This window comes from Lactuca saligna, chromosome 8 (assembly GCF_052625555.1).
Source record: "Lactuca saligna cultivar CGN05327 chromosome 8, ASM5262555v1, whole genome shotgun sequence".
Taxonomy (NCBI): domain Eukaryota; kingdom Viridiplantae; phylum Streptophyta; class Magnoliopsida; order Asterales; family Asteraceae; genus Lactuca; species Lactuca saligna.
The window spans coordinates 84,539,103-84,552,649 of NC_136424.1; the positions used below are offsets into that span (position 1 = coordinate 84,539,103).

The 13,547-nt window shown below is 33.6% G+C and overlaps 2 protein-coding genes across 2 annotated transcripts; one reads left to right on the top strand and one right to left on the bottom strand.

The window, feature by feature from the left end:
* Positions 1-3,979: 3,979 nt before the first annotated feature.
* Positions 3,980-5,805, top strand: LOC145010744 (protein TEEBE-like). The gene is made up of 3 exons (XM_078969268.1): positions 3,980-4,152; positions 4,312-4,809; positions 5,141-5,805. Exons 1-3 carry the CDS (start codon positions 4,071-4,073, stop codon positions 5,665-5,667), a joined length of 1,107 nt encoding a protein of 368 aa, XP_078825394.1. The 5' UTR covers positions 3,980-4,070; the 3' UTR covers positions 5,668-5,805.
* A 101-nt stretch (positions 5,806-5,906) lies between these two features.
* Positions 5,907-7,151, bottom strand: LOC145010745 (uncharacterized). The gene is made up of 3 exons (XM_078969269.1): positions 7,025-7,151; positions 6,338-6,441; positions 5,907-6,245 (listed from the first exon to the last, which is right to left on the bottom strand). Exons 2-3 carry the CDS (start codon positions 6,429-6,431, stop codon positions 6,103-6,105), a joined length of 237 nt encoding a protein of 78 aa, XP_078825395.1. The 5' UTR covers positions 6,432-6,441; positions 7,025-7,151; the 3' UTR covers positions 5,907-6,102.
* Positions 7,152-13,547: the final 6,396 nt, after the last annotated feature.

Here is a 13,547-nt window from a genome sequence, read left to right on the forward strand (position 1 = left end):
TTGTGAAATATTTTGTATAATCACTTATGAATTTTTTCTTTTGTTTTGTGAAATATTTTATTTTATATAATTACTTATAATTTTTTTCTTTTGTTTTGCAAAATATAATTTCCTAAATATTAATTATATTTTATATAATCAATTATATAATTTTTTTTATATAATCACTTATACATTTTATTTTTTAATTAATAAATATTTTTTGTTTCGTAAATTATTTTATATAATTATTTATAATTTTTTTCTTTTTTCTAAGCACATACAATATTTTTAAAGTCAATAATATCTAACAAAGTTAAATAAATTAAATATATAACAATAAGTATGGAGAGTTTTTTAAAAAGAAAAAGAAAATATTACTTAGCATATATATATATATATATATATATATATATATATATATATATATATATATATATATATATATATATATATATATAATGTTTTAAAATTATCACAACTCTTTAATACTTTTGATTCAGAAGTTTATAAACTTTTAATTTTTTTAATACAACGTTTTAAACTAGTATTTAACGAAAATATTTTAAAATGATATAAAAAAATATTAAATTGTCATACAAAATCTATGAAATACTTTTAAAATGTTGTAAAAAAAGTTTAGAAATAACAGTATGAAAGTTAAAAAATTTGTATGAAAAAAAAAACGTTAAAAATTTTGAAGAAAAATTTTGAACTTTTATAAAGTATGTGGTTTAAAAACACTTCTATTAAAATTATATGAAAATATAAAAAATAAGTTAAAAAAAACTATAAGCAAAATTTAAAACATTGTATTAGAAAAACCTATAAGAAAAAAATATCATAAACATATTGTAAGAATTTATAAAAATTTTTTTAAAAATTCATAAAAAATTATTCACATTTAAACAATTTTTTATTTATTTATAAATTTGACCATTTAACTTGTTACATTTGTTAACATATTATTATTGTCAAGTTCTATAGAATGTGAGAATGTTAATATTTGAATACATTTAATAAATTAAATGATCGAATGTTTAAAAAAATGTCTAAACATGAACAAAACAAAAAGATAATTATCGTTGTAATTAATTTTCCCTAAAAAAAATGTTACGATATATATATATATATATATATATATATATATATATATATATATATATATATATATATATATATATATATATATATATATATATATATATATATATATATATATATAGGGGATAGGGAAATATACATTACAGCCCCACCTAAACTTAGGTACTAAACCTCTAAAATATGTCGTTTTAACTTAGTAATTATACTCGATTGGTTTTTATTTGATAAATATATTGTCCCTAATAACATTTCTTCACTCCATTACCGTTTTACTATCCTTGTTTTCTTTCCTCCATTATCATTTATTATTTCATTCTAGTGAATAGTATTAGTGGAAGGTAGATGATAATCAAAGTTCTTGCTTCATTATCAAAACTATTGTGTACATCATGAATCTACATCATCAAATGTTAATCATGAATCTCTTATTCGCAATCTTTATATAGTAAAACAACATATTTTGATGATGTTTAGTACGTAAGCTTAAGTGGGGCTGTAATGTATATTCACTTTTCTCATATATATATATATATATATATATATATATATATATATATATATATATATATATATATATATATATATATATATCACATAGCCTTTTACCGATACAAAAAAACCCTTCCCTCCTGTAGTCTTAAAATCAAACCCATAAAAAATCCAAAACCATGGGTCTCTCTCTATAGCCTCTGTTTTTTCTCACATTGCCCATTGTTTGTTAAATTAATAACATTACTTTCATGACGTCATATCAGTTCATGTTTAACTTCTATACTACAGTATTTTAATAAACCATATTACTAGTATACGACGACTATTATGATATTATCACACAAAATTTTAAATAAGAAAAGCAATTATCTAAAAACAAACTTCTATTTATCTTCATAATTAATATATTTTCAATTTATATTATATAAACTTCTAACACAGAAAACTAAAATTATAATCATTTTACTCATGCCCAAAAAAGTTTTATTACAATTTTAAACTACAATAAAAGTCTATTTATTTAGATATTACAATTTACAATATAAAAAAAAAAAAAAAGCTACTTTTACGAAAATATACATATACATATAATAATAATACACTTGCACGTTTGTTATTGGAACTTACACCATGAAGATAAGAGTCAGCCGACTTTCAAAAACCATTTACAGTTGCCGTCCGATCATAAACCCACAGAAACACTCCAACATGATATTATATATATACTCGCCTCCTTCAGCCTTCTACAGCCCATTCCTCTTTCGACAATGGATTTTACGATCGCCAAAGCTAAATCACACTCGATCTCCTCCACCACAACTCCGCCGGAAACCGAAGATCTCGGTCCCGGTGCTACAGATCCGGTAACTACTCAACTCCAACTGGCTCATTATCAATCCGCTGCTTCTCTCGACAAAGAGGCGGTTCTCCGGCGAATACGTTATCACAAACGCTTACGCAAACTCAAAGGCACATTTGAGTCACTGGTGAATAAGAGCCCTAGCGATGGATACGACAAGTGGTTTGAACCCACCGATTCTTTCACTTCTCCTTGAAGATTAAATACCCCGCAGAGATGATTTGCGTACGGAGATACTACACGATGACTTGAATGTACGACAAGTACTGCGCAGAGTACAAGGGGATGTTGCAGAGAGCAGACCTTGGAAGGTTGAGATTCAAGAATGGAAGGTGTTTGAAGTTTGAATGCTCTTCAATCCTGGCCGTATATAATATTAATCGATAAACATCTATTTCTTTTTTAGGAAACGTTAGAATGTTATTTTATCGTATATTTTTATTTTTCTTTTTGTAATTTCCAAATCTTATATAATATATACATCCATATGTAGTATATTCTAAAGTTTACTTGTTTCAGTCAACTATGGCTGCATTGTAGCATCCTACTAAATTTGATAATCCTTCCTTTTATTTACTTACAGTTTTACACCAATTTTTTCATGCAACTTTTCCCATAATCCTATTACAACGTTGTACTTGAATTATTATTATTTTTTTCCATTCAAGGCATTTACTTGCAAAAATATACCTTTATATTCATGTTAGGACTATAGTATATACACAGCTACTTTTATGAACAATTTCACCCGAACAGGTCCTGGTAAGCCCACAAAGCCCTGGACTGGATATATGATCCGAAATAAAGCCCATGAAGTCCAATACTGGGCTGCTCATTTAGTGTTTAAAGCCCAGTTAAAGATATAGCTGGGCCGATGGTTATGTGAAACTCTAGCTCTCATGAAACTGATATTCAAACCCAACAATCGACCTAACCTTGCCTCCGATTGGACGTGGCATGCAACGAGAGACTGATCTATTTTTGAATCAGGACAAAACCATAACTGACAAAAGAGGTGAATATTAATATAGATACGAAAATCGTTACTAAAATCGGTTGCAAATCGTTTTTCTGACTAACTTTTGTATTTCTTTCATATTTTATAAAAAAAAAAAAATACAATATTTAATTTAGTACTAAATTGCAAAAACGATAATATAAGAAAATATACCGAACTAATTGCATTATTTAAGTACCCGTTTATCTTTTCATAAACAGATCCAAATAATTACCATCACGTGCATAAATATAAAAGTATTAAACGTTTCAATTATCTGCCAAGGTTCCCCCGAATTGCAATCATCAAGAAGATTAAAAATAGTATGGCTCGTGTTCGTATGTAACACAAGGAATCTAAGAAGCTTCACTCGGAGCAAATTACGGCCGACAGTGTGAGTTGCACACAGTTTTGTGGGTCCAAAAGCAAACACCCAAACACATTTCTCGCCTGATTTTGTGCTACTTTAACGTGGTATGCTTTTTCCTCGATATTTCCAAAATTGTTGCATATATAGCCTTCGTATTTCCTTCCTATTCATTCATCCAATACGAGTCGAATCTACGAATTTGTAGATAGTGACTAAGAGAGAGATTAAAGCGATTATATTCCTTTTTGTTTTTCTTCAACACAGGAAACATGGGCTCTCTCCTCTTACTTTGTATCATCTCTTTCTCTACAATATCGTATTCTCTAGGTGCTACAACTCCGTTTCTAGATGGTAGGTGCTTTGATTAGAATGATATTGTTGTATTAACTTGTATTGTTTTTGCACATGGCATAGTCATTTATTGTGCTATCTGGTTTGCGGTTTTGTCTATTAATCTTTAATACATTGTTTAACTTATGTAAATGCGTTTTTTCTCATTTTACATGATAGGGTTTCTTGCGAATGGCAACTTTGAACAAGGGCCAAGCTCAACAAAAATCAAGAATACAGTAATCTTGGGGAAGTACTCATTGCCCAAATGGGAAATCTCAGGTATTGTGGAATATGTACACGGTGGGCCTCAACCAGGTGGGTTCTATTTCGCGATTCCACGTGGGGCCCACGCAGCAAGGCTAGGCAACGAAGCCTCTATATCCCAAAATGTTGATGTTAAACCAGGGAAAGTGTATTCCCTTACGTTTGCGGCCACAAGGACTTGTGCTCAAGACGAGGTGTTGAGAGTCTCGGCTTCTGGTCAATCAAGTGACCTTCCGATCCAAACGTTGTATAGTAGCGATGGAGGTGACACTTATGCTTTTGCTTTCAAGGCTAGTTCAAGTCAAATCAAAGTTACATTTCACAACACGGGTGTCCAAGAGGACCCCACTTGTGGACCCCTCTTGGATGCCATTGCAATCAAGGAAATGCTTCCTTTGACCTACACCAAAGGTAAGTAATGAGACATTTTATATTTAAGCTGTCATAAAAAACATAATGTTTCTTTGAAAAAAAAAAAGATTACTTAGATATTAGTTCATTAATAATCGTTAGTTAAGATTGATGGTGGCCCATTAGTTTTAAGCTTGTCTTATTAAAATGTATCTCATAATGACAAGACTTCTACTAAAACATGTATAGTTAAACATTAGGGTAAACTACAAAAATGGCCCATATAGTATAGTCATAATTCCAACTTTCGTCCAACTATGCATTCCATTACATGTTTCATTTTATTATGTTTTTTTGTCCCTAATCCATGTAAAATGATTCTGAAACATAGGAAACTTGGTGAAGAACGGCGATTTTGAAAATGGTCCACATGTGTTCAAGAACTACTCAACCGGAGTCCTCTTACTCCCCAAAATACACGACATAGTTTCCCCACTCCCAGGGTGGATCGTTGAGTCCCTCAAACCAGCAAAATACATAGACTCCAAGCACTTCATGGTGCCACATGGCCTTGCGGCTATCGAGTTAGTAGGAGGGCGAGAAACCGCAATCGCACAAATCATTCGTACAGTTCCCAATAAATCCTACGTTCTGTCGTTCACCATTGGAGATGCGGGGAACAACTGCCATGGATCGATGATGGTGGAGGCTTTTGCAGGAAACAAGACTCTGAAAGTGAAGCACGAATCGAAAGGAAAGGGTGACTTGAAGATTGCTACTCTCAAGTTTATAGCTACTTCGTTTCGAACAAGGCTTACATTTTATAGTGCTTTTTATCATAATAAGCATAATGACTATGGACACTTTTGTGGGCCAGTGTTGGATGATGTTAAGGTATTGTCTATTAGAAAGAAGTGATGAACTCAATGAGTTGGATGTTGTACTTGTATACTGGTATTATAAGAGAGATAATTTCTTTAAGTGTGTGAGGGTTGGATCATAGATTAGATTTTTATACATCATAAATGAAGATCATGCAAGGCATTTAAGATTTAACCATCTTTTTGGTTATCTCCTTTTCTTTATAGTTAAGTTACATCAATAATATAAACATGAACTTTAAATCTAGTATTTTAGTTTATACTATTCAATCTATATTCTGAAAAACCGAAATCAATTTCAATTCACAAACATATCAAATCAACACCATACGCTTGAGTCTGATACAGCACAATCTTCCATGAAAACTATGGTCAAATGTTTCACATACAGAAAGGAGGAGAGTAATCAGTAATTAACCTTAGGATTGAAACTGAAGCTCAATCATTCAAAGAGTAGTTGCAGGATTTAGGTTTAATCTCGGGCCTTGACAATGAAATTCTGGCGACTGATGGGATTCATGACTACCGGAGGTCCAGCTGTACGAGGCCATGCTTGAAATTTCTTGTCAGTCTCTTCCCACCACTCCTTGTTTGAAACTGTAGAGGGAGTCGTACCTAAATATACACAAACAAACAGTAACAATCTTTCAGATGATTGGACATTCATATTCTGAAGAGTTGTACATGTATATATTATATATACTTGCCTCCAAAGATCTTCTTGTCTGCAATGATATAGTCGCATGCAAATGCAAGAACAAATGCTCCAGCAACACTACCAACAATCTTTGCTCCTGTCATTTCTTCAAATCTGTGAAACAAAATGAGTTTATATGGATAAATCGCTATTACTTCAACAAAATTCGCGATTCACAATCAATGATTCTCCCGCTGATTCAAAATAAAGAGCAAACAGTTGCGATTTGATACTTTACAACTCTTAAATTATGATATGTATCAAGCTTCATGTAAGAGCTTAATGGCTTTATCAATTTTTATAGCAAGTCCTATGTTATAATCAAAATTGACATCGATTTTGCATTTGAGAAGTAGAGCGTTTAACCTAAAAACGTTAGTATCTTCTTTGATAAGGAGGAGTACTAGATCGAAACCCCAAACGAACTAGCTTCGCTTCCAGGTTCGAGAATTAAGAGGTTTTATACAGTTAAAAAGAAACTATGCTTTTCCTACTCTTATTATTAGCAAAAACGATATGGATCCCATAGCAAGATTTTGCCTAACAGAACATAGAATTTAAGCTGAACTGCATTGAAAACATTAGACGAATATATGGAAAATGGAATGGGTTGTTGGATGAATCAATTCCGAATGAACTAACTATGAAACACGGATTTATAACGAAGCAATTAAAGAGGAAATGCAGTGAAGCTTACCTTGCTACCCTGTGGACTGAATCAAGAACTGACACTCGATGCCCTAGTCTGACGAAAAATAAAGAGGAAGTGAAGAACCGAGAAGAGGAAGGAAGATCGCCCAACAGAAGTTTCCGGAAACCCCAGGCCCAATTGTAAATTTGTAGTCTTTTCACCCTTTTATTTACATTAAATTACAGTTTTTGTCCTTTTGGTTTGCACCTTTTTTTGCAGGCTCAAATTTATTTTTGAAAAATTGCATCCATCGGTTTTTATGGTTCTAAAATTCATCATATTCCTTAAAAGCTGATTCCATTGGTTTTTATGATTTTAAAAACCATCAGTTTTGGTCTGTAAACTTGTTACTGTCCATTTAGTTAAGCATCAGTAAAATAATAAAATTAAGATTATTTTTGTTTTGTCGTTTTTTATTTGTGTCTTTTCTTCTTGTATTTATATTTAAGTTATTAAATAAGTGGAGCACGTCTCAAACTACCTTACACCCACCGTTGAACTCGTCGATAGGCCACCACCCCGGCTACAACTACTTAATCTCAAGCTAGTCACCAACACCACCCTACTGTGAAGAAAAACTCAATCTCACCATATACATTCTTCATCTCCCATAGTCCACCACTACCATTGTTCAAAAATAATCAAACCCCACTTGTAAAGGTGTAAACGAGTCGAGTTGAGTCGAGTACTGTCAAGCTCGAAGTTTGACTCGCCTAAAATACTCGAGTTCGAAGTTCGACTCGAACTTGCATTGAGCCTAAATTTAAAGCTCAAACTCGACTCATGAAATACTCGATACTATCGAGCTCGGTTCGACTCAACTAAAATTAAAAAAAAAAGTTCAAAGCATAAAAAATTAATAACATTTCACATGTTTTTACATTGTTCAAAATAACAAAAAATTCAAAATAAATCACTTAATGTCAATATAAAATCAACCATCTATTTCATTGCATTTTACATACATCTAAAACACCAAAAAGAAACATTCTCAATATTTTTGAAATACAGTTTAAGTCATTACTTCTTAACCGGTGCCTAAAAGCTAAAAGTATTCAAATGTTAAAGGGTAAAAATGTAATATTATAAATACTTAATTCAGGTGCCTAAAAGCTAAAAGTATTCAAATGTTAAAGGGTAAAAATGTAATATTATAAATACTTAATTCAGCTCGTGAGCTTTATGAGCCAGGTATTTTACTACTCGAGCTCGGCTCATTAAGATACTTAAGTAGCTTGAACTCAATTAAAGTTGAGTCGATTTTGAGTATTTTTCAAGTTGGGCTCGAGTATCTCATGAGTTGTCTCGTCTTGTTTACACCTCTACCCACTTCGGACCATTATTGTGATGTTCTTTTACAAAAGGATCATTTTAATCATTTCGCTTGTAATATCCCAAAAACATTGATAAAATTTTCATTTTTAATTTAATTGAAAATCATCGAGTGTTCATAACAAACCCAAACAAGTATGTCGAATGAGAGAAATCATCATAATACATATCTAAATCCTAGAGAAAATGCGAAACTTTAGACTCTTATCAGATATGGGACTTTAGGCCTTGGACTCGCCGAGTCCAGTCTTGACCAATTCCATACAGTCGATTTAAATGAGATCTAACACACCAAAACCATAGATCTGGCCTCCTAATGTCCGCTTTATACGTAAAGTTCCAAACTTGATGCACATGCATGGGGTTTTTAGCTCAAAAATCCACATAAAGTGTCCTAAAATGTTCATGGGGCTCTCCTGGCCCTAAAGTTGGCACCTTTATGCCATGAGACCCCTCTTAAGGTCCAGATCTGAAGTCAAAACCCACTCAACACTTCCAATTCCGAAACATGACTTAGCAATCCAAAGACATCCCAAGTTAAAGATGAATAAACACATAGATGAGTCAAGACAGGGGCATTATACCTTGAAGCTGCTGAAAATGAAGTAATATCCCTGGATCTACTGGCCTTAACTCAAGTTCCAATCTCCTTCCGTCCTTCCAAGCTTTACAACCACACAAGAACACCAAAAATGGCCTCAACAAAGCACAATCGACTAGGGTTTCAATGAGAAGTGTTTTGGGAGCATAAGAGACAATATGGCCATCATATCATTTGCTTAAATAGTGTGCAAACCCTCGGATTAGGGTTTTTATCCGAACAGTACCTACTCGCCGCGTCCGGGACCCGAATCGCTGAGTTCATCACTTAAGTCTCGAGTTCCGTCCCGCTTTTACTCGGTGAGTTGGTCCTTCAACTCGCCAAGTACAAGGCCAAAATGCGAACAAGATATAAATAGCTGAAGAAGGAATACGTACCAAGAACCAGGTGCTATCATTTTTATAATTTTCTCAAAGATAAAGACGGTTAGGTAAAACATAATTTTCACATAAAAACCATCAAGATAGTTTTATAAGGACCGTTTATATGATTTTATCAACACAAGGACCATCCTATAATTTTGAAATTAATCATTTAAAAAAAAAATCACATATAGACCATTAGATAATATGTATTTTTATATAGAGATCATGTTTATAGGTTTCTCAAACATATGCACCTAGCAAATTATATAAGGACTATTTCAATCATTTTTTCTAGATAAAAACATTTATGTAATTGTTTTAAGGGAAAATGTCATATTAGTCCATCGAACTTGTCGTGTTTGTTTTAAAAGGTCACACAACTTTTTTTGTACATTAAGGGAATGAACTCTCGTTTTCCTATTTTAGAATATCCTTATGTGACCTAATACCGATTAACTTGTAAAATGTGTGTTGTAACACCCGGAATTGGAGGAGTAACTTTGGGTATAAATCACCCTTTTTGGAGATTGGACACAGCGTGTTGGAGGCTCCAACACGGCGTGTCGAGATAAGAAAAGACGCAGGTTTCATGAAGAGCAACACGGCGTGTTGTCTCCTGTAACATAACGTGTTGATCGCTAGAAATGAAACCCTAATCTACCGATTTTCTTGCCCTTATTTAAAGGAATAAGGAGGCTAGGGTTTGTTCACCCTTAGCCCCCATCAGCCCTCAATCCCTGAAAGAAACCCTAATCATCTTTCCATCTCATTTACGAGCTAGTATGGTGTTTAGGAGCCAAAGAAGGAAGAAGTTGGAAGAAGGAACTGTTGGATTAGTGTCTAAGCCCGTAACTATATTTTGTAAGTACTTGACCCGGTTGTGCATGGTCATTTTGGTTTGTCTTCACTAAAGCGACGTGAAAGGATGATTTATCAAGTGAGAGGTTATTATGGTTTATCAATATATTATATGAATAATATATTAAAGGAAAAATGATATAGTTTAATTAATATTAGACAAGAATTAATTGAGAATTAATTATGTAGCTAAAAGACATTAATTAAATAACGGGGACATAAACTGTCAAATGTGTGATAGTTGAGTATGGGGCTGAGAAGGCTTATGGACTAGGCTTGGACAAAATTAGGGATGTATCCATCCTAATTTCGGCCATATAGGCCCTATTTCATAAGCTTCCTTGGACTGCTTAAGGCCTAACTTATCTATTAGGGTTTTAACTGAAACCCTAGCAGCACTAGTATAAATAGGACCCTAGGGCATCCATTTTTCGTCCACTTGAAACTCTAGAAGTCTTCATAGCCGAAATTCTGCCATCCCTCTCTCTCTCTTAATTAGCATCCTCTTGCTTGTGGTGTTTGTAAGCCATTAGAGGAGTGACATTTGTGACTCTAAGCTCCAAGACAAGAAGATTCAAGCCATTGAAGAAGAGGTAATCATCTAGATCTGTTTTCTTATGTCAATTTCGAAATATGCATGCTAGATCTAGGGTTTATAAGTATTGGATGAATTGCATGTACAATAGAGAAACCTAGATCCACGCATTAAGGTTTGCATGAGCACATAGGATGTTCTTTTGGCTCAAACCCATCAGTGGTATCAGAGCTTTGTTTGGTTTCTATTGTATTGATGCTTTACAGTTTACATGTTTCATCTTCTTAAAATTCGTTTTTTCTACCCTCTTCATCACCTAACTCGGCGAGTCACTAGCTGGACTCGGTGAGTCCAGTTAGTGACTCGGCGAGTCGGGGAGTCAGACAGAGGGATATTTGGGATTCTCTTACTGTTTTGCTGGAGGATAATTACCAAAATCATTTTTGACTAATAAAATCCGAATTTTATTGTTAGTATATGATTATCCTTACCAAAACAAAAGATAATTACCATTTAATTGAATAATAAATTCCTTATACGATAAAATTTGATTATTTAAATTATTTGATGAATTATCTTGTCATTAAAATAGAATAGATCAAATCTAGATAACCATTAAATTAAATGTTTAATTTAAATTATTTGCTATTTGATCATATATGTTTTGAAAAGTTCAAAACTTGCCCTCAAGTTTTGAAATTAAATTTTTTTGATTAAAAGTTTAATTTGAACTATTTAATTTTCAAACTCTAGAATTTTACAAGTTTAAAATTCAACCTTATACTTTATAATATTATAAGATATATATATATATATATATATATATATATATATATATATATATATATATATATATATATATATATATATATAAAACTTAAATGCTAGTCTTACTGTTAGTAGGCCTCATTCACGAAGCCGGTCTATCAGGGGGGATATAAGGTTATGGCCTATAAAATGGTCGTTTAATGGGTGTCCACTCTCACCTAACGCTTCCTTGATTTGTGGATGGTCATTAGCCGAACGGGTAGGATAGAGCAACGTTTTCCTCATTAAAAGTATAATGAATTTATAAAAGTAACTAAATGTTTTTACAAAATTCCCAATCTTAGTTGCTTTAGGAAAAAGTGAATTGATGCAATTCCATGAAATTACACTTTGTACCCTTGCTAAGATGTTAGTGGAGCGTGTGTGGTTAACCGACACACTAATTGGGCTCTAAGCAAAGGTGGAAAATGGTGACTCAATGTTTGTCATAGTTCGATGGAGCGTGTGTGGTTAACCGGCACGTCGAATAGGTGACTGTAACATTGAGGGCACAATGTACATTTGCATGGTTATTCACGTCTGCTTTGTGATCCTCGGCATCCCAGTCACAAAATTGAGGGGCATATCGAGATTTAAACATGTCATTGAAAAGTTCAATGAATCTCAAAAGATCTAGGAGTTTTCAATACATTTAAAACTTAATGTTAATTTGTTTTTCATAGTGGAAAATTAGTGAATCGTCATTCACTTACCTTCAAATTATTTACTTGTTAGATTACGACATCCCTCTTTTAATTTGTAAATAATGTTGTTGGATCCTAGCCCTAATTTCTCATTTGGGTGTTTAATTGGGGATTCGTTTCTAATCAAACTTTTTTCTTTTTCCTTTTCAGATGTCGAATATCAACAACAACGCTTTCGGTTCAAGTTCCTCTAGCTCGTTCCAACTCATGAACTTGTGTGGGAGAGTGATCTTTGACAGGTCCAATTTCAATGATTGGATCCGCAACATCCGAATGGTTACTCATTACGAGGACAAAGAGTACGTCCTCGATGAAAAGCTGAAGGAAATCAACATCAACACTGCCTCTGCTGAAGAGATCGTGACCTTTGAGGCCCATGAGCGTGATGCTACGAAAGTCCATTGCATCATGTTGGCGACTATAACTGTAGAACTCCAGAAGTCCTATGAGGACATGTATCCCTACGAGTTGCATGAAGATCTGTTGGACCGGTACCACCAGAGCGTTAAGCAAGAAAGGTACGAGATCATCACGTCGATGATCATTGCCAAAATGGGTAGTGGAGAGTCCCTTACCGCTCATCTGCAAAAGATACAGAGATACGTCGATCACCTACTAAAGTTGAATGAGAACTTTGATGAAGAGCTAGAAATTGGCATCATCCTTCACTCCTTGTCTCCCTGCTACAACTAGTTCTGCATGACCTACCACATGAACAAGGAGGAAGTCACCTTGAGCAAGCTTCAAGGATTATTGAGGACTACTGAGAGCAACCTCAAATATAAATCTGTTGCATCTTCTCCAACTCCTGTTGATGCCTTAGTCTTGGCAATTGGGCAAAGGAAGGGTAAAAAGAGGAAGGCTCCCTCTAAGAGCCACCATAAGGGAAAGTCCCAAAAGGGCTCTTCTTCTAGTGGAACCAAGGCTGGTTCTGCTAAACCCAACTCCAACCCCAAGGAGGCAGAGTGCCACTACTGCCATGAAATAGGGCATTGGAAACGAAGCTGCCCGAAATATCTGCAAGATATCAAGGATGGAAAGATCAAGCCGTCCTATGAAGATATTTACACTATTAAATCTAATGATTCATCGCATGCTATTTCTTGGGTACTTGATACATGATGTGGTTTTCACATTTGTTCTAATTTGCAGTGCTTAAGAAGAAACAGGGATGTCGAGCATGGGAAGATAAATTTGATCATGGGGAACAGAAGATCGTCGCATGTCACCAAGATCGGAGTTTACTCTTTAGTGCTCAATAGTGGATTAGGATTAGATTTAAATAATTGTTGCTATTCTCCAGATATGGCAAGAAACATCATTTCAT

Coding starts and splice junctions, on each gene's coding strand:
- LOC145010745 (XM_078969269.1), bottom strand. CDS start 6,431: ATGACAGGAGCAAAGATTGTTGGTAGTGTTGCTGGAGCATTTGTTCTT. Junction 6,246..6,337: donor AGACAAGAAGATCTTTGGAG/GCAAGTATATAT, acceptor GTGTATATTTAG/GTACGACTCCCTCTACAGTT.
- LOC145010744 (XM_078969268.1), top strand. CDS start 4,071: ATGGGCTCTCTCCTCTTACTTTGTATCATCTCTTTCTCTACAATATCG. Junction 4,153..4,311: donor TACAACTCCGTTTCTAGATG/GTAGGTGCTTTG, acceptor TTTACATGATAG/GGTTTCTTGCGAATGGCAAC. Junction 4,810..5,140: donor TCCTTTGACCTACACCAAAG/GTAAGTAATGAG, acceptor TCTGAAACATAG/GAAACTTGGTGAAGAACGGC.